The sequence below is a fragment of the Chionomys nivalis genome, chromosome 3, assembly GCF_950005125.1.
Source record: "Chionomys nivalis chromosome 3, mChiNiv1.1, whole genome shotgun sequence".
NCBI classification, from domain to species: Eukaryota; Metazoa; Chordata; class Mammalia; order Rodentia; family Cricetidae; genus Chionomys; species Chionomys nivalis.
Window position 1 is genome coordinate 10,435,138 of NC_080088.1, and position 25,710 is coordinate 10,460,847.

Genomic DNA, 25,710 nt, shown 5'->3' on the forward strand with positions numbered 1-25,710 from the left:
TACCTTTTATCAGCAAGGCATTCTCATCTTGCTTCCTCTATGTCTGGGTGATTACAGCAGACTGAGCCTTTCCTCTTCCCAGAATTATCCTGTTCTCATTTGTAATTGTTGCTTGGCCTGGACAATCAACATTTTATTAAAGCAATACAAGTGACAAATCTTTACAGGGTAAAAGGCCATTGTCCCACAGCAACACTAAATACATAAAATTAAGCAAATACCTTTCTTAAACCCAAGCAGATTCAGTTGTGTGCAAAAGCCAACTGTAGACCAGAGGAATAATTTTGAACTGAGCACTAAGTTTCAAAATTGGTAATAACTGGTTTGTATTGCCATCAGCAATGTTCAATAATATCAACCCTTTTCTAGGGAATAATTATGTTTTCAAAGTATTGGTCTGAATTTACCAATTTGCTTTATAGAGCAGGGAGTAATGGAGAATAATCATTCTCATTTAGAGGTGACAAAGCAGAAATAGCTTGGTGATGTGAAAACATGAGCACACATACTCTTATGCTGACAGTCAGAACTCCAAGTTTGTCACAGATGAGTCTTGTGACTGAATTATTTGGGGACAATGTGTGCTATCTCTTTCTTTTTTATTGACTAAGACAGGAAAATATTTCCTACTTGACTTGCTAGTTATAAAGTTTTGATGAAAACTACATGGAAGAGCTACTCCAGGATGATTTTCCTCCCACAACTTAAAAATCTCAAAGAATCAGGTTAAGTCAGTGTCCACAATTCATGACTTCTACTCTTTATCCGAGAGTATCACAGCCTGCCCTGCTCACTGAGTTGCTGCTCTCCTCAGAGGCTGAGGTTAACTTTCTCCCTAAGTAGTTACAGCCTGAGTATCTTAAGATGCCTTGGTCTTGATGGGGTCAGGTTCTAAGTGACATGGATTCTGTCCAGGACCCTTGCTGGGGCTGGGAGATTAAACTAGTAAACAAACAATTGCTAATAACTACCATGGGAATTCTAATAGCAAAATCCTTCAATGTGGGTCACCTTGACCACAGCAATGAGCTTATCTTACGTCAATTTGCCTGTGACCACTTAGTGTTTCTTGCCTGACCTCCTCACCTGTCAGTCCAATGTCTGCTCACAGCTTCCAGAGAAAAATGAAAGGTCCATTCCTAATTCCCCATTTGTGACTGTCAGCGGGAAAACACAAGCATTTTCTGATACTACTTTTGGAACAACTTTCTCTCCCCTGGGTCTTTAGATGAAAGTTAGCATGACATCATCATTTATTCTTAAGTATGTTTTCATAGAGAACCACAGTAGTAATCTACATAGGAATGGTTCAACCTATTGATCTATAAATGCCAGAAACGTATTTGAAAGAAGCCAAATTAGTTACTATAGGTCTTAGCTCTCATAGCTAGACACTATAGTTAATTAAGAAATAAAGTCAATTCAACAGAAAGTTATACACGTGCTTTAAAAATACCCTAATCCTTTAAAATAGGGCCAGTTTAATTACATTTAGTTAAAATCTGTACACTGGATTTCCCCTTCTGAGAAAGAACAAATAAAAATCATGCACATGGTGACTACTTGTGCTTTTCATTCTGTGTGTGTGTGTGTGTGTGTGTGTGTGTGTACTTACTCGAGTCAACAAAGTTTAGAAATACCTAATTCTGACCTTTAATAAGGATCAATGAGAGTAGATCAGTTGCATCCTATGAGCATTCAGCATGCCATGGGCGGAGAGTTGCCTATGAGCATTCAGCATGCTATGGGCGGAAAGTTGCAGCCTTTTTCCAGAGGAAGCAAAGAGTTGGGTAAGTCAAGGACTTAGCTAAATAGAGGTCAGTTTATACCACTTCAAGGAAATATTCTGTGTTTACTGAGTTAATCTCAGGAGTACACTTCAAGAAAATTATAAATTAACCATATCTTTATTCTATTCAATACGAGTATTTCATGTAAAGTGAGAGTTGGAGTCTCCATGATATTGTTTGTAGTGAGATAGAGACACATGTTTAGGATGACAGACCTAGGACATGAAGAACTTGTCTCCAGAGTTAGAACACAAGTTTGCTTTGGCGTCTATTCAAATGATTTTTCAAACAGAAAATAGCCCTTTTTTAATCTTTTAATATGCTTTGTGATATATTAGGATGTATACAATATGACCCAAGACATCTGAGCCATAAAACCTAGAAAAGATGTTTTCATTCTGAAAACTGTCAGAGAAGGATTACTCTATTTTGTTTCAGTCCATCCCTGTCCATTTCCACTAGAGTTAGGATCTAGAACATCTGTTTTAAAACAGATTTCTTTTATCTTTAATCATGTGTATGTGTGTGGGTGGAGATATGCACATAAATGCATGTGGGTGGGGGTACGCACATGAGTGTGTGTGAATGGGGGTGTGTACATGAGTGTGTGTGAATGGGGGTGTGCACATGAGTGTGTGTGAATGGGGGTATGCAATGAGTGTGTGAGAATGGGGGTGTGTACATGAGTGTGTGTGAAAGGGGGTATGCACATGAGTGTGTATAAACGGAGGTGTGCACATGAGTGTGTATAAATGGGGGTGTGCACATGAATGTGTATGAATGGGGTTATGCAATGAGTGTGTGTAAATGGGGGTGTGTACATGAGTGTGTGTGAATGGGGGTATGCACATGAGTGTGTATGAATGGGGGTATGCAATGAGTGTGTGTGAATGGGGGTGTGCATATTAGTGTGTGTGAAGGGGGTGTGAACATGAGTGTATGTGAATGGTGGTATGAACATGAGTGTGTGTGAATGGGGGTGTGAACATGAGTGTGCATAAATGGGGGTGTGAACATGAGTGTGGAAATGTACTGATGAGTGTGTGTTGGGGTATGTGAAAATGAGTGTGTATGGGTGGGATGTGTACATCAGTGTGTGTGTGTATGCACATGACTGTCTGGGGGTGGGTGTGCACATGAGTGTGTTGGGGTGTGTAGTGATATTTGATTTGTATTTTAATAAATAAAGCTTGCTTGAAGTTCAGAGCGTAAAAGAGCTGCACTGATCAGTCTTACAGACCAGGCAGTGATGACACACACTTTTAATCCCAGTAGCCACAGTAGTTTGTTATAGAAACCAGACTGTAGTGGTGCATGCCTTTAATATCAGCACTAAAGAGGAATATAAGACAGGAGGAAACACACAATCTCATTCTGAGATTCCCAGAGGTAGGATCGCCATTTCAGTCTGAGGTAGAGGTAAGAGCCAGTGACTGGTTGTTTTACTTTTCTGATCTTCAGGTTGAATCCCAATTTCTGTCTCTGGGTTTTTATTAATCACGCTACAGGGGTGGGTGTGCACGTGAGTGCAAGTGACCGGCAGTGTGTCAGATATTCTGGAACCTGACTTACAGGAAGCTGTAAGCAGTCTAGAATGGGTGCTGGCAAGTGAGCATGGGTCCTCTATAAGAGCCATATACATGATTTGTAACTGCAGAGCCATCTCTCCAGCTCCTAGAAACTCTGACAGTAGAAAAGTCTTAATCCCAAGGCAGGATTCCCTACCAGAATAGAGTTTAAATTATGTTTAGGTCAAACACAACATAACTCTTGTGAAAATCAGAGAAAATTGCTTTCTACTGCATTATTAGCTATGATTCTGTGGTATCAATAATTGGAATACAGCTACCATATAAGAAGTATTATACATCCAATATCGGATTTAAAACCCTGAGCATATATGTATGCAGTTAGAACTGTTTGTTTGCAAGTAACACAATTTGATAACATTCAGCCTAGATTCTGTCTCTACCCTGGTCCTGGCAATTACTATTTTGGGTCTTTTGCTTATAGTTTACAATCTTCTTTTAAAACAGTGATATTTCACATGTCTAATGTTTCTCATGCATCTCTTTTGCTTCTGCAGGAGGGATTTTTGAAACTGTGGAAAACGAACCCGTTAATGTTGAAGAATTAGCTTTCAAGTTTGCAGTCACCAGTATTAACCGAAACCGAACCTTGATGCCTAACACCACATTAACCTATGACATCCAGAGAATTAATCTTTTTGATAGTTTTGAAGCCTCCCGGAGAGGTAACTATTTTTCCACTTTATGAAGCTTCATCAAGTGATAAGTCTGCTACACAGGTGGCCTTTTCACTGCTTGCCCTTTTTCGAAGTAGGCTTCTTAGTGCAAATGGGTTGTAGGAATTCCTGGTCCCCAGGGTCGCTGATCAGTGCAATCTGGACTCACCTAACGGACGCTGCCTAGCCCTGTTTGCTGGGCTTTTCTGATTAGCTTCTCCTTCAGTGCCCTCCACTCTATGATTAACTGGTTCAGCTGTGAATGGAAAATGTCAAGCTTGATCTGTTTTTCCTTCCCGAAGCTGAGATACCACCATGAAATTGTACAATGCAGTCAAATAAAACTTTGTGGAAGGTTACATCCACCAAGCATGTAAAAGTGCCCAGGACATAACATACGTCAAGCCTGGGATCAGAAGAGGCTGCTACAAACAGCAGGGTTTATCTAACATCTATTCATTTTGTTGTTGCTGTTGTTTTTGCACTTTTCGGCAAAATCATAAAAATATGAAGATTAAATCTATGAGAACAAATCAAAATTTGATTTTCGGGTTTTTTTTTCTTCTGAACAGAAGACAAATACTCAAAAAGTAATTTATAAGCAGGCTGTAAGCTTCGTCATGTGGGCTGAATCTTAGGAAAGTGAGGGGCTGGTTTAGACGGCCCCTGGGTACCCCAAGAGCTGTTCTCTGATGATTCCATATACATGAAGCGTAGCCTCTGAAAAAAGGCACTGCCGACTCACAAGGTTAAAGATTTTGTGGAAACAAAGGTTGCTGCTCATCCTGAGCCTTTAAAGAATCCTTTTTCTTCCAGAGCACACTTTGCCTTTTTGCCGACACATATCATGTGTCATCAACTCCTGGTTTTAGTGGTTCCCAAGAGACTGAATGGTAGGGTTAACAGAAATGACCTAGCTACAACAGAGAATGTGTTTGCCTAGAACAGATACCTTATGGCGTTGCAGTGCTACTTACAAACACAACGTAAACCTTTTTTCATCGAGTAGATGAAAATTAATACAATAATAATGAATCTACATATACCATTATCTTAGTGCAAGAACTCTGTTTTTAGTATAGAAGACTGCACATGGTGGTATATGCCTATAATCCCAGCATTCTTTTAAAGAAACCAAGATGAATTTGGGCCAGCCTCACACATTTTTGAGAGCCACATAGCAAAACTCTGCCTCCAAAAAAAGCAGAAAAAAAAATTCCTTCTAGGACAAAGTTGCCTATTGACTCTCTCACTCTCACTGTATATCTCTGTCTCTCTTTTCTCTGCACGGTTCCCTGTCTCTCTATCTCTGTCTCGCTCTGTGACTCTCTCTCTTTCCTTTCATATACTTTTGAACAATACTTTTAAGACAGAGACATTTAACAGTTTATCACTTAACTTCGAGCCACAAAAAAATTGAAAAAAGCTGAACTTTCCTGTGATCTGAAGATCCAAACATACTTGTAAATTAAACACTCCAACAAACAGAACTGTAAAGAATTGATTTTCTGTCAAGAAATATTAGCATCCTAGAATAAGGGCATCTTAACAGGAATCCATTGCTCATGCTGGCTAAGATAATTTGCATGCTCCCGCGCTCACACTTCATCTGGCTAATGAACACATATCCACGAGTGAGCTTGGAGGACAGTGACAACTCACATCTTCAGTGCATTGCTGAAAGCCGTGCATCCTCATAGCTAGTGCAGGAAATCAGCACTCAGCAACACGGTGTCAGAAACTGTCACTGAAATGTCAACATCGGCTGCCCCTCAGACGGCTGCAACAAGGATGTCAAAATGGTCCTCCTTGTTCTCTCTAAATCATCTCCTAGAAACCTGCAGGAACATATGGTGTTTGCTACTTAATTTTATAAAACTACATAATTACAAAATCCCTAACACAAATTCCTTTATATGAATCTATTTATTTAATTTAGGTATTCAACTATTATCTCTTGGCAATTCATTCAATGAATTCTCAAATTCATTTCAGAAAATTACAACTTAAATATAAAAGATGCATGTAAACCTATATTTAACACCCACTTACATATGATTACTGGACACTATTCTTCATGATGGAAGGGGACAAACTAATCTTTCTGGAAGGTAATTTGTTTAATATGTATCAAATAATTAAAAAATATCAAGACCTTTTAGTAGTAGAGAGTAAATTCCACTGCCTAGAATCTAGAATCAAAAAAGTAATTTAAGATGCAGAGAGAATCCAGAAGCCCCCTTGGGTGACCCATAAAATGCAAAGAGAAAAAATATCAATACTGAAATATTACTTATAGTCAAAAATTAAAAGGAGTTTAAAATACTTAAATGCAGAAGAATAACTTCGATAAATGACACCATTCACACCCGCCGGTCCGTTTTCCCGACAGCAGCAGTACACTCTTGAAGAGTCTGTACTACCGTAGGGAGAACACTGTGCTTTTTCGTTCAATAGAGGCACCAGTGTACCACATGACCAGCAATCCCCATTTCCTGAAGCATCCGTAAGCATTATTCCAAGTTAACAGACTAATACAGAGCCTTTGGTCTTCCCTGTATTATAAATATTCTAATTTCTTACAATGGATGTCTTTGTTCTTATAGCTAAGACATGTCAGGAAGAAAAATTTAAACATGTGAGTTAATTTTGTTTGGCTCATAATTGAGAGAAAGACACCTGACCTTGACCTGGGGTCCTCAAGCTCTGATTCAGCTCTGTTCCTACCCAGCAGCCATGATTAAGTCAGTTGTGCATGAAATGAACGGGCAGACTCAAGTGTCTTCCAAAGGTTTCTTTATGCCATGTCATTCCGTTATTCTGAAGTTTAATTAGCTATCAGCCCTGCTTGTTTGGACTCTTTAGCAATATTTCAATTTTCTGAAATGTTTCAGAAGGATTGGAGTCAAAGCATTTTATGGTCACCCACAGGGACTTCTGGATTCTCTGACCATACTAATCTCCCATTGTCACCCTTCCATATGACAGAACTCAATTCATATGACACTCACTTGACAAATGGTTTGCTAGTTAGCTCAGAGTACTCAAGGGATCAAGCAAAGGATTTAGCCTTTATCTGATTGAATGTAATGAACTGAGACCAGTAACTAAATTTTATTTTCAGGGAGTGGGCCCTGTGATTGGTTTCTGATTGGCTCTACATCTGCATTTATCAGAATCTTAATATGTAAAGTATATTGGAAGCTGGAAAGAGTGGATATCAAAACACAGATGGGAATTATAGGAGGTCTCTTGGAGTTGATTAGAGAAATCACTTAATGAAAACGTGAATTCATAGAACTCTCTTTCTCTCTCCCTCCCCTTCCCCGCCCTCCCGCCCCATTCCCTTTCTTGTCTTTGGATATGATTAGCTTGCGACCAGCTGGCTCTCGGTGTGGCCGCCCTCTTTGGCCCTTCCCACAGCTCATCTGTGAGTGCTGTACAGTCTATTTGCAATGCTCTGGAAGTTCCACACATTCAGACTCGCTGGAAACACCCCTCGGTGGACAACAGAGACTTATTTTACATCAACCTCTACCCAGATTATGCAGCTATCAGCAGGGCAGTCCTGGACCTGGTCCTCTATTACAACTGGAAAACAGTGACTGTGGTGTATGAAGACAGCACAGGTATGGGACTCACACAAGCCCTTCTTGGCCATGTTTATTCTAACAGGCATGAGATTTGTCAGGTGGTGTGTACAGAAATACTCTCTCCCATAAGCTAACTGAGGATTCTAAAAGAATTTTAGAATGCCATGAAAAGTGAATTTAACAAATTTAGCAAATTTAAAATGTAGAATTTTAAAAATACAACGTCTTATAGATATACATTGGGATCTAATTAAAGTGTGGGATTTCATTAGTGCACCTCTACTGAGAGTGTAATTGCAATTGTAGTGACCTAATTCGTGTCTAACAAAAAGAGTTATGCACATATCTACAAAAAGTTATCACAATCAGACAAAACCAGACATTATGCCTCTGCAGTGAACTGTTTCCTGGGGAAAAAAACTGTAAATCCCGAGGAAGAGCCCAGCATAAAATTTTGGAGCTTGGTCTGTGGCTCTAGGCAGTGCTGCAGTTAGAGCTCGTCCTGTAGCCATCTTACAGCACACTCAATAAACCCTTTTTAAATGAACCAATAGGCTACAGTTGTTTGACCTGCTTATTTTAGGATGAAGAACAGAAGATGGTATCTAATTATCGGGAGATACTGTCTCTGATCTTAGCCGCTTTGAAGTTAGATTTGTTGGCACTTTCCCTTTTGGTTTCTGCTCTTACTTCAAATTTTTTGAAGCTCTGGTTCCTTTGTTAGCATGTGAATGCAATGTGAGTGTGTGTGTGTGTGTTTGTGTATGTGTGCGTGCTTGTGTGTGCGCAAAGAAGCCAGAGGTTGATACTAGTCTTCCTAGATTATTCTCCACATTTTTTCTTGAGCCTAGAGCTCACTGATTCAGATAGGCTGCTTAGCCAGTGAACTCCTCCTGTCTCTGTTCCTACACCTATGTTGGGATTGCAAATGCACAAAACCATGGCCATCTTTTACCTTGAGAACTAGACATCCAAACCCATGTCTCCATGCTTGCACACCAGACCAGTTACTAACTGAGGTGTCTTGCAAGCCCTAATTATCTTACCATCTCCTCCCTTTGGTTTAAGGTGAACCAATGAATCACCCTTGTCTACATATTAAAGTCCCAAATTTAGTTCAGTGTTGAGTTACCTCTTCTGTCTACGTTCTGTTCATATAAGGTAGGATGAAAAGTCCAGCCCTTAACAATCCCCAACTTCTTCCTAAGTCCTCTTTCTAAGTTTGCAATGTTAAAACATCAAAAAATAAATTTGTGTCTTTCCACAATGTCAGAATTTATTGAGTAACAATAAATTCACAAGACACAGCATTTCATTAGTAGCAATTTGCCAGAGAATCGCCTTTTACTTGATATTTATGGAAGAGGCAAGCACAAGTCTTTTTTGTTGTTTATTTCCGATCTGGATTAGTAATGTTAATTATCAAATTATATTTTATATGTCATCCAGTTTATCTATCTCTAAATGAATATATATATAAATTATAACATGGTTGTAAAGGCTTAGGCAAAGAGTTTCAGAGATCTAAGAGGCCAAAGCAGAGAACCTGGTAGTAAATTTCTACAGAAGATCTCCAAGGGCAAAGCAGTCTGAAAACAAATAATAAAAATAACCTGTTTTTGCGAAATATAGTAATTTAGGGCAGAACCCAGGTTGACCTCAACATTCAACTGGTGAATGCACTCATTGTCTGTGATCACAGTTAAATGCCAAATTTCTCTCAAAATTTCCAGGACTGCCAAAGGAAGGGAACACCTTTGGAAATGGAAACATTACACGTTCTACTATTGATTGGTGATATGCTTATATCGCTATGAGGCGAAGCATTCCTAACAACTGAATTTCTGGCTTTGCTTAGAATGTGCTTCCTGGTATAGATCAGGCACATGGAAATGAGTTTAATACCTTCATGCACAAAGAATACTACTATTGACCATCTGACCTTTTTGTCAAGAATTTAGAATAGCTCTTTTCTCCATCTATTGGGTTTGTAATAAGGCTAATGAATTTGGCAGTGAAGATTAGCAGAAAGAGGCACTTCCAAGTGTTTGGCACGTTTTCATTTTTCACTCCCTTCTCAGCAAGCCTTATCTCATACTATTTCCTAGAAAATGAGTACCTTCCCGCCTCTATCCGGCATTAAACTCTGGCTCCATTTTATACTGTCAGATAAAGGTGACTATTATGGCCAGAAGTACCCATTTATGTATTTTCCTATGCCTCATCTCATTTTAGAAACAAGCGAAAGCAATAGGTGATTAGACATATAACTCATAAATATGATACACTAAACAGTCCCTATCGGGAAGGATAAGCCACTGGCAGATATAGTACTACTTTCACCTTCTGAATGTGCAGGACGGAAGCATATTACCAATGAACTCCACAAAGCATATTTAAGGGATCTTCAAGTAGAAAGTAATTCTGCAAACACAAATGTAGCTAGATGTTTCCATGTTGCCTGCGTTTGTGAAGTAGTTCCATGAGCTATTAAAATCAAACTAGCACTCATTCTAAGGAGCTGTCCTTGGCATAATCCCTTATTCTTTCTACATCCTCAGGAAAACTAAGTCATCTAAAAAGAAAATAAATTATAGAAACACCTGTGTGTAAGAATAAGGTCAAACAATGATATGGGACATTCTATATTTTAAGGTATATGTAGACAAAATATGATTAGAAAGGGGAAGTTATAAAATTAATGTTCTAACCACCCCTAACACCACAGAACCCATTTATCAGTAACAACCGTTTTGCACAGCAAAAGCATCAGTACATCATTTTTGCCATTGCTGACCATAAATTAGAATGACCTATGTAATTCTTGCTCTGTTCACCTGAGCTCATATGCTCAATAAATAGTTGTTGAAATTAAAATCCCAATGATTTTGTGTGTTACCCAATAAGTGAGAGATGATTCATGATAAAATGATGATGCCTACAACATTAAAAATGTAAATGAATAATCAATTGAACTGTTAAATCGGAACCTAGAGAGTAAGTGGATCAACTGAGATCAATAAAAGCAGACATTCGGTGACTCTGAGTGGGTTTAATAGTGCTTAACTCAGGATTCTCTGGTACAGTAATTACCAAGCCATAAACAGGAGGAAACAGCAAACCTGAAGGAAAAGAAAGGACTTAGGTGTGCTCAGCACCCACCTCTACAACAGAATTAAGTACCCATTAAAGAGCACTTTATTGGGATTTGTTTAGTAGGAGTTTGTTAAATAGCCTGAAGCCAGCACAGATGTCGTGGGACAAAATGCCCCATTACTCCCATCCAAGTCAACAGGAGCAGCATGAAAGTCTCTAAGGACAGCAGGCAGTTCACTCAAAACTTGCCAGCAGAATTCAGTCCTCTACAAAACAAACTGCAGAATGAGTCTAGAGCATTCTTAAGAAGAGTGATGTTTTGACATGTCTCACCTCTTTCCTCCTTCCTTCCCGGGTGCACACATCAGTCACTTGCCCCAAGTCTCCCATTCTGTGGCAATTGAGACATCCTGAGAACTTGCTGCGCATAGGACCACTCTCTGCTTCATTAGACTCCCATGGAAGCCTGGCTTCTTTCCTTTAACACACAACAGAAAGCTGAGAAGCTGAGCACCAAATGCAGCATAAAGTCTAGTCAGCGCTTTCTGCTTTCTTGGGGCCTAGTTCACCTAAATGCAGCCTCTGACAGTTATGTAGAACACAGAGTCAGCAACCTTTTTACATAAAGAGCAAATAGTGTGGTACAATATTTTGGCCATATGGCCTGGACACAACTACTTTGCTGATGTTCATATACACTATGTAGATGAGTGGACATAGTATGTAACAAAACAATATAAAGGTATATATGCTTGGCTAGACTTGGCCCTAGGCCTCTGGTTTTTCTTGACATAAAATATAAAGGAAGAGGAGGAAAGTAGAGGAAGGGGGAAGGGAGGGAAACAGACAAGACAGAACAAAAAGCAAACATTTGTAAAAGCTGAGATTTATCCACATCAGTGAAGCTCTACAGTTGGTCTTTTTTTTTTTTTTTTTAAATAGACCATTGTTAACCTTTGCCTCATTCTCAGTGAATTTTTTCCAGGAGCATCTTAGTTCACTTGACAAATTTTCTTCAGTGTAGGATAAAAGTGGGCAATACCTTTCCTTATCTATCAGAGGTCATGACTAACAATCTAATGATAAGAAGAAATTAGGAACATAAAGAAATAATGGATTTATTTAACCAGATTTTTACATGATGCAAAATCTTTCAGAATAAACACTAAAAAAATTCAGGGAAACCTGGGCTTCAGTGTTTGTATGTGTGTGTGTGGTGTATGCATGCATGATGTATGTATGTACATATGAATGTGTGTGCAGTACAGAGGTACTGTACATAGCAGGCAAGTACTCTACCACTAAGCTATTATTCCACTCCCTAAAGCTTTGTCTCCTCTTATATTGAGTTTGAATGGAATATGGACACCAGTGCAGAAATATGAATGGCCAAAAATCATGTAATGGTGATAGAAATCGAAAAGGTCCACAATAGAATGGTTCTCTGCAGTGAATAAGCTATGTCAGAAACTGTCACGCTTGCATTTTTACAATAAATTCAGAAGCTGCAACAATTATGCTGTCTTTAATACGTTGAAGATCACTGATTTTACTTGTCAGTGGCCATTGGCAGTCACGGAATCTTTTGTTGCTGTCTTAATCCCTAACCTTAACTCTTAGATCATACGTTCACCATCACATAAATATTACAAAATGGCACTGAAGGGCTGCAAGGTTGGAAGAGGCCTCACTGAAGACACAAGCACAGAGCTGATAGTGACACCAAGAGGCCCATTGCTGGTGATTAGATGGTAGAGAACTAAGCCAGAGTCTTAACCATGCACAGGGATGTTCTAAAAGCCAGGGCTGGGCCCAGTCAATTGGTGGCTCAAGGGGACTGTTTCAAGCAAAGGCTTGTTGTAAACTAAATCCCTGGATGAGATTTGAGGGTTCATTACCTGTTAATATTGCCACACATGCATCATATGATCTGATGAGAGGTCGGTGGGTACCACTGCACTCACTGTGGGATTAAGCACCTCTCCTTTGACATGAGCTTGGTGAGGGATCCCACGCTCCATTGACTGCTAGGGTTCCTAAGACCCCAGCTCTGACCATTCTTAGAGGGTTTTAATACACCAATATCTCCATGTGTTCCTTGTTAAATTTGATAAGGTTGTAGTTGGTGATGTTTCATTTGTAGAAATAACTTAGCATTATGCTGGATTATTGGTTGTTTATTCACACAAGCAACGAGGCGTTCTCCCCTAATATTTGCACTCAAAAAGGAGAGAACTGCTATTTTATAATAGCAGAATCATTCGGGGCACAGCACAGCCTGAAAATGACTGTTTTATGCAACATGGAGAAACACAGGTTAGGACAGAACCTGTTCTTCCACCCAGTTCTCCTTGGCTGCCTGTGTGGCATTTCATTGTTGTTTTGTTTTCTTATTTTGTTTTTGTTTTGTTTTATTTGTTTGTTTGTATTGGTGGGAAAACAGCTTTCTCAATTGGGACTCTTCAATAGACAAAGGAAAGAGGCGGTTTGGAAGAGGGTTGCCAGGTCTACAATGACTTTGGCAGAGAAGAGGGGAGAGAGAGCTGGAGGACAGGATGGTTGTAGGAGTGTAGAAAGTCATTGCTCCTCAGACCTTCCACCCTTTCCTCTTCAAGGAACTAGAATATGCCATACTGTGTGCATGAGACCCAACACTGTTAACAAACATTAATGATTAAAACAGTTGGTGATTCCTTTAAACATTTTAAGGATGATTTCTTGACAAGGCTATGAAAAACATGAACTTGGCAGGCTAGAGAGGGTAAATTTTCACAATGTTTTATCACACTTCATTAGGCAAACACCTACACAACTGGCATAGATCAAGCAAGTAAACGCTAGACCACGTTTCATTGGGAAAACCACATTCATGCCTAGTTTTTATTTTGTGACTAACTTAAGACAAACCATAAATTGTCTTTCCTCTCTATTTAAATTTCCTCATAGTCAATGGGTTTAATATCCATATCCAAACATAGCAGGTGAAGTTCCTGGGATACTGGGGAAACCAAGCAAGGCAACACAGCATGTGTGATCCTCTGGATGATTCCCATGGCTGCTTCCTGTGACTAAGCTCTAAATGACTCCTATTCTCAGTGTGTTTGCTGCAAGCTCTTTGGTTGTCAGAGGAAGGTGACTGCTTTCTTTAAGTAATGTTCAAAATAAAAACATGCTTGAAGATATAAAAATCCAGATGAACCATTGGAGATGAGTTTCTGATGTTCTCTGATCTCTCTCTCTCTCTCTTTCATTCTCACTCTAACACAACAGTCAGAGGGACAGAATGATAGAAGAGATCCTTTATTATAAGAATTTAATATTAGCAAAAATGTTCCAACACAAGCAAAAATATCTCTGACCTTTTGACTCCCCCAACCTGTTTATCTAAACAAAATACAAAAGTAAATATTTAGTATATAAATAGCAGTCAATGTCATCAAGAAAGAGGAAGCAGCTAATGATGTTTGAGAAACTGTGTAGAAAAGTAGTTTGTAAATTTATGTAGGGATGTCTGGGAAGTACTTATAATAAAAGTAACACCCCCCCCCCCAAAAAAAAGTATAAGGACCAAGCCATGCGGATACCTGGAGAGAGAATTCTAAATCTCAGTTAGAAGGAAGAAATGGGGAGAAGGCCCTGGGATGAAATAACCCTCCAATGGCATCTCAGTGATGACCCATTATTAAAAACCTTCCATGAGGCATGTGGATCTCTGGGAGTTCAAGGCCAGCCTGGTCTACACGAGCTAGTTCCGGGACGGGCACCAAAACTACAGAGAAACCCTGTCTCGAAAAACCAAAAAAAAAAAAAACAACCTTCCATACATAGAAGATAGAGAGATGTGTGGATGTGTGAATGGAGAAAAGCATTTGCTATGCAAGCCTGAAGAACTCAGGCCCAAGCATCTCATAAAAAGCCAAGTATGGCAACACAGGTGCCTTAACCCCAGCGTAGTGTGGAGAGAACAGAGACAGGAGGATGACGTGGGGATGCTTCCCACCATCTTGTTCCAGCTTCAATGAGCGTCCTGCCTCAAGAGCATAAAATGGAGAGTGATAAAGATGTCAGGACACCTGAAATCTTCCTCTAGTTATAATGTGTGTGCATGAGCTCATGTGCCTACTCACAAGCACTCATTAAGCACATATAATACTCAATACGTGCACACACACATGCAAACACACACATGCAATCTAGCTACACACCAATAAAATAAAATTCTCCCATTTACTAAAGTAATAGAATATATGATTAAAGTATCTTGGGCCATTATTTTAGACTTCTCTAAGCACACTCTCTAGGCCCTAGCCCAAATACCTTCCAGCAACAGTAGAAGGGGCTTTAGTGCAAGCTTTCCCTAGTCCCTGCTTTATCTTGTTCCTAGACCTTCCTCTCTAAATTCATGATTATCCTGGCCCTCGTTTGGTTGTACTTACATGGTTATGAAGAATGCTTAAGTGCAGGATATGTGAGTGAGATTTTAATGTCTGAATGTTTCAGATGCAACAGAAAAGAGACGGGTCTTGAGAGAAAGATGGCCACTTTTGCTATCTGCATACTGAAAAGCAGGGCAATGCAATGAAACTTTGATTAACTCTTAAGAGGGTCAAGAGGAGCAGCTTTGGCATAATTGAAAGCATGAGCTTCCAACTGACCAATAGGACTCCTGGGAGAGCACTCCTTGCTTTTCAAAAGGCTTCTTCCCTGGCCTCAGACAGTAGGACTTTTGTCACAGAAGGGACCTACTATGGATTTCTGCAGTACCCCGTGTAAGACATTATTTAATTTCCAATGCTGCATAGATTGCTACATGTACAACTCCAACTCATGTTACACCATACCGTCTTGATTCCACCCTCCTAGAGTATGATATATGTATATACATAATATATATTATATATATCATATACGTGATACATTTACATATGATAAACAATATGGGAGAAAGAAAAAATAACATAGTAGGGAAAAACCTGGAATCCAGAGTGCAGTTGTCAGTGTTTGGGATCATGTCACATTTCAAAAGTGAGGTTTGAGCCCAAATTGAAGCTGGTGAGGAGGTGAGCCATGTGGTACTAGAGGGTTCCAGGCAAAGCTAGCTGCTGATGCTGGTGAAACTGTGTCTGGTATACTATGGAGCTAGTGAGAAAAGCAGTGTTACTGAAGTTGACTTAAATGACATTAGTGGTGGAAGAGGTCAGGGGACAGGGATTGATGGATGCTGTGGGGGCACTGGAGACCCCTGGAAGAGTTTGTGCTCTGTGTGAAATGAAAAGTAGTTGAGCCGAGTGGTGGTGGCGCATGCCTTTAATCCCAGCACTCCGGAGGCAGAGGCAGGCGGATCTCTGTGAGTTTGAGACCAGCCTGGTCTACAAGAGCTAGTTCCAGGACAGGCTCCAAAACCACAGAGAAACCATGTCTTGAAAAAGCAAAAAAAAGCAAAAAAAAAAAAAAAAAAAAGAAGAAGAAGAAGAAGAAGAAGAAGAAGAAGAAGAAGAAGAAGAAGAAGAAGAAGAAGAAGAAGAAAAGTAGTTGAAGAGTGCACTGAACAGGATCAAATCAACAATGTATTAATGGATTATTCTGCTGTTGTATCGATAAGGCGCTCTAGAGGGCTGGCAGTGGTCATAGCAACCTGCCAGATGACTCCTATAGAAACCAAGACAGAAAAATGGAGATCCTAGCATTGGAGGAAGAGAGCATCAGCACTGGAAACATTTTAGAGGCTGAATGAGTTTACCAATCTAAGCATCTGAATATGCTCCCCCATTTGCAAGCTTTACCTGTATGCCCCTCTTTCTTGCTACCATTTGCATTATAGTATGGGATGTGTTTTAATGATGGATCAAACAGCAAAGAATCCTCCAGAAAGCTGTGGAAGCAGCATCGTGAATATTCCCAGCATGCACAAGTCATTTTCTCCTGCTTTGACAACATTTTAAAGCTGTCCTATGTACCCATCACTACCTTTGTTACTGAATAACACAGACTCTGATGCATTAAACTCAATTATCTGAGAAAATCCCGGCACTTCGGGTTGCAGACACTTCCCTCAATGGACTGATATAACAGGAAAGGAGTAGAATCCCATGGTTCTCCTAAAGAAGCAGTTTTTCTGGCATTGCAGTTTAGTCATATGTCAAGGAAAACATATTGCTTTCCTTTGACATGAGACAAATGCCATATGGCAAGTTTATTTTTAAATAGTAGGTTAGAACAGGAAATCTATGTTCTGTCGTAGGAACTATTAATGCTCTGGTAAAGGCAAAGCAGGCTATGCTTTGTGGGCTAAAAGAAAACCATAATGATAATAATATCTTGAGACAGTAGAGGTTGGAGGACAGAGAGGTGAGTAAAAGATAATCTTTTCATCTTTAACACAAGCCAATGGATAGAGTTGCCATCCTCTGAGATGGTAAAGGATTTGGGTGCCGTTAACCTGTAGGAAGCCAGATGGATATTGTCCTACATTCCTGTCTGTTGCTGTGGTTGAATTTTCTGACCAAAAGCAACTTAGGGAAGGCAAAGGTTAATTAGTTTACATTTTCAGATTACAGTTCATAACAGTTGGTCAAGGCAGGAACTCAAGCGGCTGGTCACCACCATAGCCAAGAGCAGAAACAAACTCATGCACCTTGCCTGCCTCCTTCACTCATACACAAGTTAGGACCCATCCCAAGCAGGCTGTGTGTGGCACAAATTCCAAATTATCTTAACAATAAAAACCTGGAGTCAGTTATAGGGATTAATGTTGAAAGATCAGAGAGGCAGAACAGGCAGCCACTAGTTCTCACCTCTACCGAATCCTTAGACCTAATGGTGATCCTGACCCTAAGAACTCTCAGACTGACTGCTCTGAGTTCCTGTCTTCTCCTGCCCCATATTTCTCTCTCTGCCCAGCCATATCACACCTGTTTCTACATCTGTAGTGCTGGGATCAAAGGTGTGAGCCATCACCACTTGGCTCTGTCTCTCTTTAAGTCTCGTGTAGCCAGGGTGGCCTTGAAATCACAGAGGTCAGTCTGCCTCTGTCTACTGAGTACTGGGATTCAAGTTGTGTACCACCACTTCCTGGCCTCTGTGGCTAACTAGTGTTGCTAGCTCTGCCCTCTGATCTTCAGGCAAGCTTTATTTGTTGCAGAACAAACAAAATATCACACAGCTAGGTCTTTCCACTTCAACTAACAATTGAGACAATCCCTTAAAGACATGCCATAGCCCATCCTCTTCAAGATGCTTCCTCATTTGGGACTCTCTTGCCAAGTGACTTTAGGTTGTGGCATGTTGTCATTGAAAATTAACCCTCACAGATATCAAATGTTTGGCCATGAATGTGCCAAATTTGAATTTTAGGCACACATAAATATCAAAAGGAGTTGTGAATAAAGGGGTCTGGATTTCAGGAGAGTAGTCTGCACTTTGAATGCAAATGTGAATAGAAAACACAGAATGCACAAGGCAATGAGTACTTGACAGAAAACCCAATCCCAGATTCATGGCACATGGCTTCTAAGAGGTGTTGTGTTACTGTTTAGACCTTGACTTGTTAGTTTATGATTTCCTTAAATCATTTCTGGAATCCGTCACAGCTGCACGAGATGCCTAACCAGCGGTCTGCAATAGTTACTAGTCCGTACACCACACATAGACAAAGATGTAGAGAAAGGATGATTTATGTGATTTTATTTTAAAATCAATATCTAATTAAATGCTTAGTCCTTAATGAACTGCTGGGACTGATAAGGAGGTGTGGCCTTATTGAAGGATATGTGTCATTGGAAGTGGACTTTGGAGTTTCAAAATCCCATGCCACACGCAAAATCAGTCTCTGTCTCTGTCTCTGTCTCTCTCTCTGTGTGTGTGTGTGTATGTGTGCATGCCTGCATGCATGTGTGTGCACACATATATAGGTCAGTGGTCTAGAGTCAGTCTTGCAAGGCAAGCACTGCTGCCTGCTGATGCAATTAAACTATCCTCATGGCCCGTGTACTCCATTACCATCTCCACTGTCCTCCAAACTCTCTCTCCCCTTCTCACAGCTTCGCTCCGGTTTCCTGAACTCCCCCTGCACTCACGCCCACACAAATACACCTACACAAAAGCCAGAACCTAAGTTCTGCAGATGAGACAGAGTATACAGGATTTATCTCTCTGAGTCTGGGTCATTTCACTTACTATGATATTTCCCCATCCCTTTCTTCTTTCTGCAAATTTCGTAATTTCATTATTACTGAATCAAATTCCATTGTGAACATGTACATTCAGCAAGGACGAAGTTGAAATGAGATTAACATACAAAGAAATGTCAGTGACTGAAAGAAATAAATCCTAAGAGAATCTATAGAGAAACAAACACAAAAATAACGAGTGGGTTCTTGAATGCCAACATGTCACGCACCCTTGGATATCCTAGTAAAATAATTTAGGGTCCCAACCACCACGTAAACAAGTGAAATACCTGCTCCGAGGACTGTACTCAAATAATGACTGAAGTTTTGATTTTGAGGTTTTTCAAATTAAATTTATTTATTGTGAATCACAACTGTAGTTTCCTGCCCCTCCTCTCCTCCTGCCCCACCACAATTTACTCCTGTTCTGTTTCTGTTCAGAAAGGGGCAGGCTTCCCATGGGTATCAACAAAACACAGCATTTCAAGTTATGATAGCACTAAGCACCTCCCCTTGTATAAAGGCTGAGCAACCCAGCATGAGGATTAGATTCCCTAAAGCCAGCTGAAGACTGAGGAACAGCCCCTGCCCCCGCTGTTAGGGGTCTCACAAAAAGACCAAGCTACGTGACTGTCAGATGTGTGCAAAGGTCCTAGATCAGCCCCATGCAGACTCTCTGGCTATCAGTTCAGACTCTTTGAGCTCCTAGGAGCACAGGTCAGTTGTGTCTGTGGGTTTTCTGTCCTTGACCCCCCTGGCTCCTGCAATCCTTCCTCCCTCTCTTCAGCAGAATTCCCCTAGCTGGGTCTAATGTTTGGCAGTGAGTTTCTAGGTCTGTTTCCATCAGTGATCAGATGAAGGCTATCTGATGACTATTGGGGTAGTCACCAGTTCATGAATATAGCAGAATATCATTAGGCATCACTACATTGACCTATTTTTTTCTCGAATGATGTTTGGTTCTATCCGAGATCTCTGGGCCATCCAGCCTCTGGGTTCTGGCACTCCAGGCAATGCCAGGGGTGGGCTCACTTTCATGGCCTCGGTCTCAGGATGGACCCGTCAATGGTTGGCCACTTCCACAATCTCTGCACCATCCTTACCCCAGCAATTCCATATGTAGGAAAGACTGCAAGCCAAAGGTTGTGTGGCTTGTTTGGTGCCCCAATCCCTTCACTGAAAATATTCCCTGGTCACAGAAGACATCCAGTTCAGGCTAGGTATCCACCATTGCTAGGAGTCTTAGGCATATACCTAACAAATGCTCAATCATACCACAAGGACACTTGCTCAACTATGTTCATAGCAGATTTATTTATAATAGCCAGACTCTGGAAACAACCTAGATGCCCCTCAACTGAAGAATCGATAAAGAAAATGTGGTACATTTACACAATGGAGTATTACTTAGCTGCTAAAAATAATAACATGAATTTGAAGGCAGATGGATGGAACTAGAAATAAAAAGCCATCCAGATTAAGGTAATCCAAACTCAAACTGATAAGCATGGTACGCACTTACTTATAAGTGGATATTAAATGTAAAGTAAAGAACAAAACTACAATCCACAGACCCAGCAAGGCTAGGTAACAAGGAGGGCCCAAGGGGGAATCATATAGATCTCCCTGGGAAGGGGAAATAAAAGAGATCTCATGAGTGGGCTGGAGATGGGTGGGTATGGGAACATGAAGGATTCCCTTGTGGGTACACGGAGGGGGAGAGTACTGAAAGAGATGACTGGAAAGGGAGCATTTCAGGTCAGGTAGAACTTGGTGTAAGGGAAACTCCCAGGAATCTTCAAGGGTGACTTAAGCTTTTGAATATCTCGTGGATTCCCTTGCATTTACCCACAGGATAGCAGCAGAACTGAAGGGGATTCTGCGCACAGTCAGTGTCACATGAAGGACAGTGTCATTTCACTGTCATTGTGCACAGCTTAGACCGCTGTGCTGTGAGGGACTGTAAGGCTGCTCAAATCCTCCTCGCTAAGGGATCCTAACAAGGCAACCACTCACAGTTCTTTTCTGTTTTCTCTTCCTCCACTTGTTTAAACTTGCCACGTATCCAACCCTAGTCCCCTGTCCAGAAATCTCCAAAGTCCAGAATTCTACTCAGGAAGTCAGCCTTGAGATATCATATACAAGGGATATTGCTTTTAGCTACCATAGATATTATCCAGAATTCAGGCCCAAAATATATTGCTGGAGTTTACTCTAATATAGTCAATCTAAAGTATTTGTGTTAGGTTCCCCCATGAGTTCCTTTGTGATCAAGAGACACAATTTTTCCTTATGGTTGCCTCCAACTTACCTTTTTGTTGTCGTTGTAATTTTGAAATACCATATTCTGAAGCTCTGCACTAAGGCAGGCCACACTTCCCCCAAGTAATTTGTGTCTCTCATTTCCATTTCTCAGCCCAGATTTTTCCTTCCCTCTGAAAGATTCCCAATTTATACATAGATGCCCTTAAGAATCCTATTAGATGTTGGTATATTAATATACCCACACATTTGTGAAATGCCATTTTGCATGTTTCTGAGTTCAAATGCAGAAGAAATTAACATTTAAAATGTGTGATCTGATCTTCAGGTCCCAATGGTTTATTACACTCATTTTTACAGCCTCAAACCCACTTGTATGGTGTAATGAACAGGGAATTGGATTAAGACTCAAGAAAACTGAGGCACTTTCTTTTTGAACTGAGACTCATTAAATAGAATGAGAGCTACCCAGGAGTAGATTGGACTGCGGTGTGCAGGAGAGAGCTTCTCACACCGAGAGGTGTTCAGTAGCAATGGGAGGGGATTCCTGCATCAAGTAAGACTTTGACCTTTAAAGTCCCTTTCAATTCCTGGTGTCTGTGCCTCATTCTCAGGGCTGATCTAGACAATTAACCTCTCTGTGCCTCACTCTCCTCTCCATGAAATAGCTCTGGCACCTGAACACTTCCAAAGAATATTCTAGGTTTAGTGAGCATTTAGGAGGCAAGCAGCATGCTGGGAAAGAGAGGCACTGCAAATAGCAAGGCTTGTTATTATTGAAGAAGACACATAGCGTTTTTTACATTCCCACTGGAAACAGAAGGGGTTTTTATTCCTCTTCCATATGCTCTGCCCCATGCTACAGCTCCTCAATACAGAAGCAGATCAGCATTTTTTTCTGTGTCATATTTGAATACACAGAGGAGACAACCAAAATGTTTAGGATTGGCCACGTAGACACTTTTTAAATGTTATCTCTATATGCAGCCTAGCTCACGTTCATGTGAAACAACCTGAATTTGCTCTAAAGCACTTTCAACTTTAGGTTTCTAATTGCATGCCTGGGAGTGAGGATCAGAGGGGATACATGTGATATTACTTCATAGCCAGGAGTTTTGTCTTTGAACTTAGAGAAAAGTTTCAAGAAGTGTACAATATACTTGTGTGCCCATGGTTTCATCCAGACGCAGTAGCCATTTCTAATGGACCAAATTCATTTTAATCTTCTCTCATTCTTTCAACATAAGAATAACTAAAAGTGAGGAATGATGATGTGGGCGGTCCTTCTGTCAATGTGTTGCTTTCATTGGTTAATGAGTAAAAAAACTGCCTTGGCCTGTTGATAGGGCAGAACTTAGGTAGTCGTGAAAGACAGAACTGAATGCTGGGAGAAAGAAAGGAGAGAAGGTGCCATGGATCTGCCACCAGAGTAAGATGTGCTGCTGAAACTTAGCCAGTAAGCCAGTGCCACATGGCAATACACAGATTAATAGAAATGGGTTAAACTAAAATGAAGGAGTTAGCCAATAAGAAGTTAGAACTAATAGGCTAAGCAGTGATTTAATTAATTCGGTTTCTGTGTGGTTATTCTGGGGCTAAGCTAACCAGGCAGCCAGGACGAACAAGTGGGCCCTCCTCCTACAATCCACACCCTCATAAGCCTCACTCGACAGGCTGGGGCAGGAAGACCAGAAGCCCCAAGGCATCCTGGGCTATACAGCATACTACACTTTGTCTCAAACTTTCAATGTGTGGCCATCAAAACTCTGGGTTCAATTTTTAGAACCATGAAAAAAAAGTTTGAGTAACAGTAGCTATGAGCTCTATAGAAAATTGTATGGAAAGTAAATTGTAGATATTTTGACTTTTTTTGCTCACTAATACATTGTTGTACCTACTTTAGAAACCAACTTTCTTCACTACAGCCACATAGCAATCCATGAAATGTAGGAAGCTTAGCAATGATACAACACTGTCTCGCAAACTCATCCTTCATCTTTTCTCTAATTGCCCCAGCAGCATTCATTGGATTTCATTGTGGCATCTCTTTTGTCTTCTTTGGTCCAGAACCTTCCTCTCTCATTCATGACATTGATAGTCATGGAGAGTCAAGATGGGATCAATTTTATATAATATTACTTTATGCTAAGGTTTCTGTCCCATCTGGTTCCACAACCATTCAGTCCCAAATAAACACACAGAGGCTTATATTAGTTATAAACTGTTTGGCCTGTTAGTCAGGGTTATTAGTAACCAGCTCTTACAACTTAAACTAACACATTATTCTTATCTGTGTTTAGTCACATGACTTGATACCATTTCTCAGTAAGGCATTATCTTTTGCTTCCTCTGCATTTGGCTGGCAACTGTATCTCTGCCTTTTCTCTTCCCAGAATTCTCTTAGTTTGGTCACCCTGCCTGGATACCGACTAATACTTCTTGCCTGTCTGCTGGTCAATCGGCATTTTATTAAACCAATACAGGTGACAAATCTTTACCATGTATAAGAGAATTATCCACAGAAGTCACTTACTTGGGTCTGTCTGGTCCATTCCTGATCTTCATTTCAATCTAAAACGCCTCCACCTAGATGGGCTAGAAAAACCACCACATTCCTAGTACCATTGGTATTGCCTGTCACAGAAGTCTTGTCAGGGCTGGGTCACCTGATCTGGGCAGGCATCCAAAGGAGGATGTTAGAAATCTGGGGGCTGCTCTTAAATCTATTTCCTTATCCTAAGGTCATTATCTGTTTAACAAATAACTTTTAACTAGTCATTACAATGAAATATGAAATGCTTGATTGATTACCACAAACTGCAAATATAAAGGAAAGCTTTCAGTGAATGTTCTCTTCTGTGGAGGCAGAAAGTCTTCTAAATTGTAGATTCAGTATCATTTGCCATGAAGGCAGCTATTGCTTCAGGAAGATGGGTGTAAAGTCACTGCCCTTTCTCACACCTTGGGTCAATAACCTTTCAGTCTGCAGAGCCTTGCTTCCCCAAAGCCAATTCACCTACACACCAAGGAAGACATCTTCTCATTTACAAGCTAAATTATAGAATTCTATAAAGGGAAAATTATGCCAATTAGAAACTGACCTTCTGTATTAACTTATGCTCTTCTCCCTCTCTTGGCATGAAAATTTTTCTTTGATGAAACTATTATGAAAATGGTTGGTCACAGCAGGACAAGAGAAGGTCTGATGCATTTATTCTGGTCTAGATTTTTCTTTCTCTATTTGTTGGCCTAGTAACTTGGTTAGTTGAACTATTCATTCAATCACTTGTTCCAAAATACAAGAACCGGGCAGGGTCACTGACGGTTTAAGGAGAAAAAACACTACTTGGGTATCAGGAGGCAGACTTGACTTTAAGCCCTGAACCTGGTATATGACAGTCACCTCCAGTTACTCCAGCCTATAGTAGGCCCAGCCAGCTTCCTGTGTCTTAAATCAAGTGGCAAATGATACTCCATCCACGCAGGGATACTTTCCAGCATGAAAATCTCTTCAGAGCTTTAAAGGCCTTGCAGAGTTCAGTGCAGGTTTAGGATCTCATGAGCACTCAGGAAACACGTCCTCTTGAATGTGGATGAATGAATTGGAAACTGGAGTCTATCAACTTTAAATGTCAACAGGGTCCTGGCTAGGAAGATGTGCTTCAAGGTTGACATTCCATTCAACAAAGAAAAAGGGGCAGGTCTTTGCAACATATGAAATGTAGTTTTAAAATGTTTTCTCCATTTTGTCTAAAGGACACATTGAGCTTTCCTAGGTGGTCATACTCAAGATAGAAAAGAAAAAAATATGTGATAGCAGAACATGAAGCCTGAACAAAGGAAGAGAGAAAAATCTGTCTTTGGTTCTGTTTTTTCCTTCTCATCAAACCATTTGAAGTTCCCACACTTCCTCAGGACCAATGGCCTGCATTTATAAGGCAGGGTGGGGACACAGAAAGATAGAGCATTAGACTCACAAACAATCTTAAGCTATGGTTCCTGCCAGCTATCCCTATAGCCCCAAGTAAGTTATTTAATTGCTCTGGGCCTTGGTTTCTGTATCTGAAATAATAAACATGATAAATTGCTTCATAGTGCTATTATGTGGTTTAACTAATAAAACAAATAACACACACACACACATATATATATTCATCATTCCACCCCCAACTTCATTCTTAGCACTTGGTGGTGGTTCAGAAAAAGAAACTTAGTAGGTTTTAAATAAAGGAGTGTTTCAGTTTTAGTTCTTGACTGATTTGAAAAGGAGTGAGAGCCCAAGAAGTCTGCTGTTCTAATTTTGATTTTAGGAAAAGAAGAAAGGGGTGGGTGGAAAATATGCTAACTCTTAACATGGTTGTGCAACATTATCCCTCGTCTCTACTCAGTTTACCTCTAAAAATAGTGTCTTGAAAAACCGGTCACACTTCAGAATCAAGCCTGTCTCCTGTGTTGGAGAAGCCTTTCCAATGGAAGCTGAAACAAATGGGACCACTGGGGGAGAGCAATAAAAAATAACAGAGAAAGAAGCAAAGGTCTCACGTCTGGAAGGGGCT

At 40.4% G+C, this 25,710-nt stretch overlaps 1 protein-coding gene across 6 annotated transcripts in view; it reads left to right on the plus strand.

The window, feature by feature from the left end:
* Positions 1–25,710, plus strand: part of Grik1 (glutamate ionotropic receptor kainate type subunit 1) — a 384,033-nt gene that overhangs the window by 229,903 nt on the left and 128,420 nt on the right. For all 6 annotated transcript variants that reach the window (XM_057763946.1, XM_057763948.1, XM_057763950.1 and 3 more), the window contains exons 2-3: positions 3,877–4,044; positions 7,407–7,664. In XM_057763946.1, the coding sequence (XP_057619929.1) occupies positions 3,877–4,044; positions 7,407–7,664 (426 nt within the window). The remainder of the gene's footprint in view (positions 1–3,876; positions 4,045–7,406; positions 7,665–25,710) is intronic.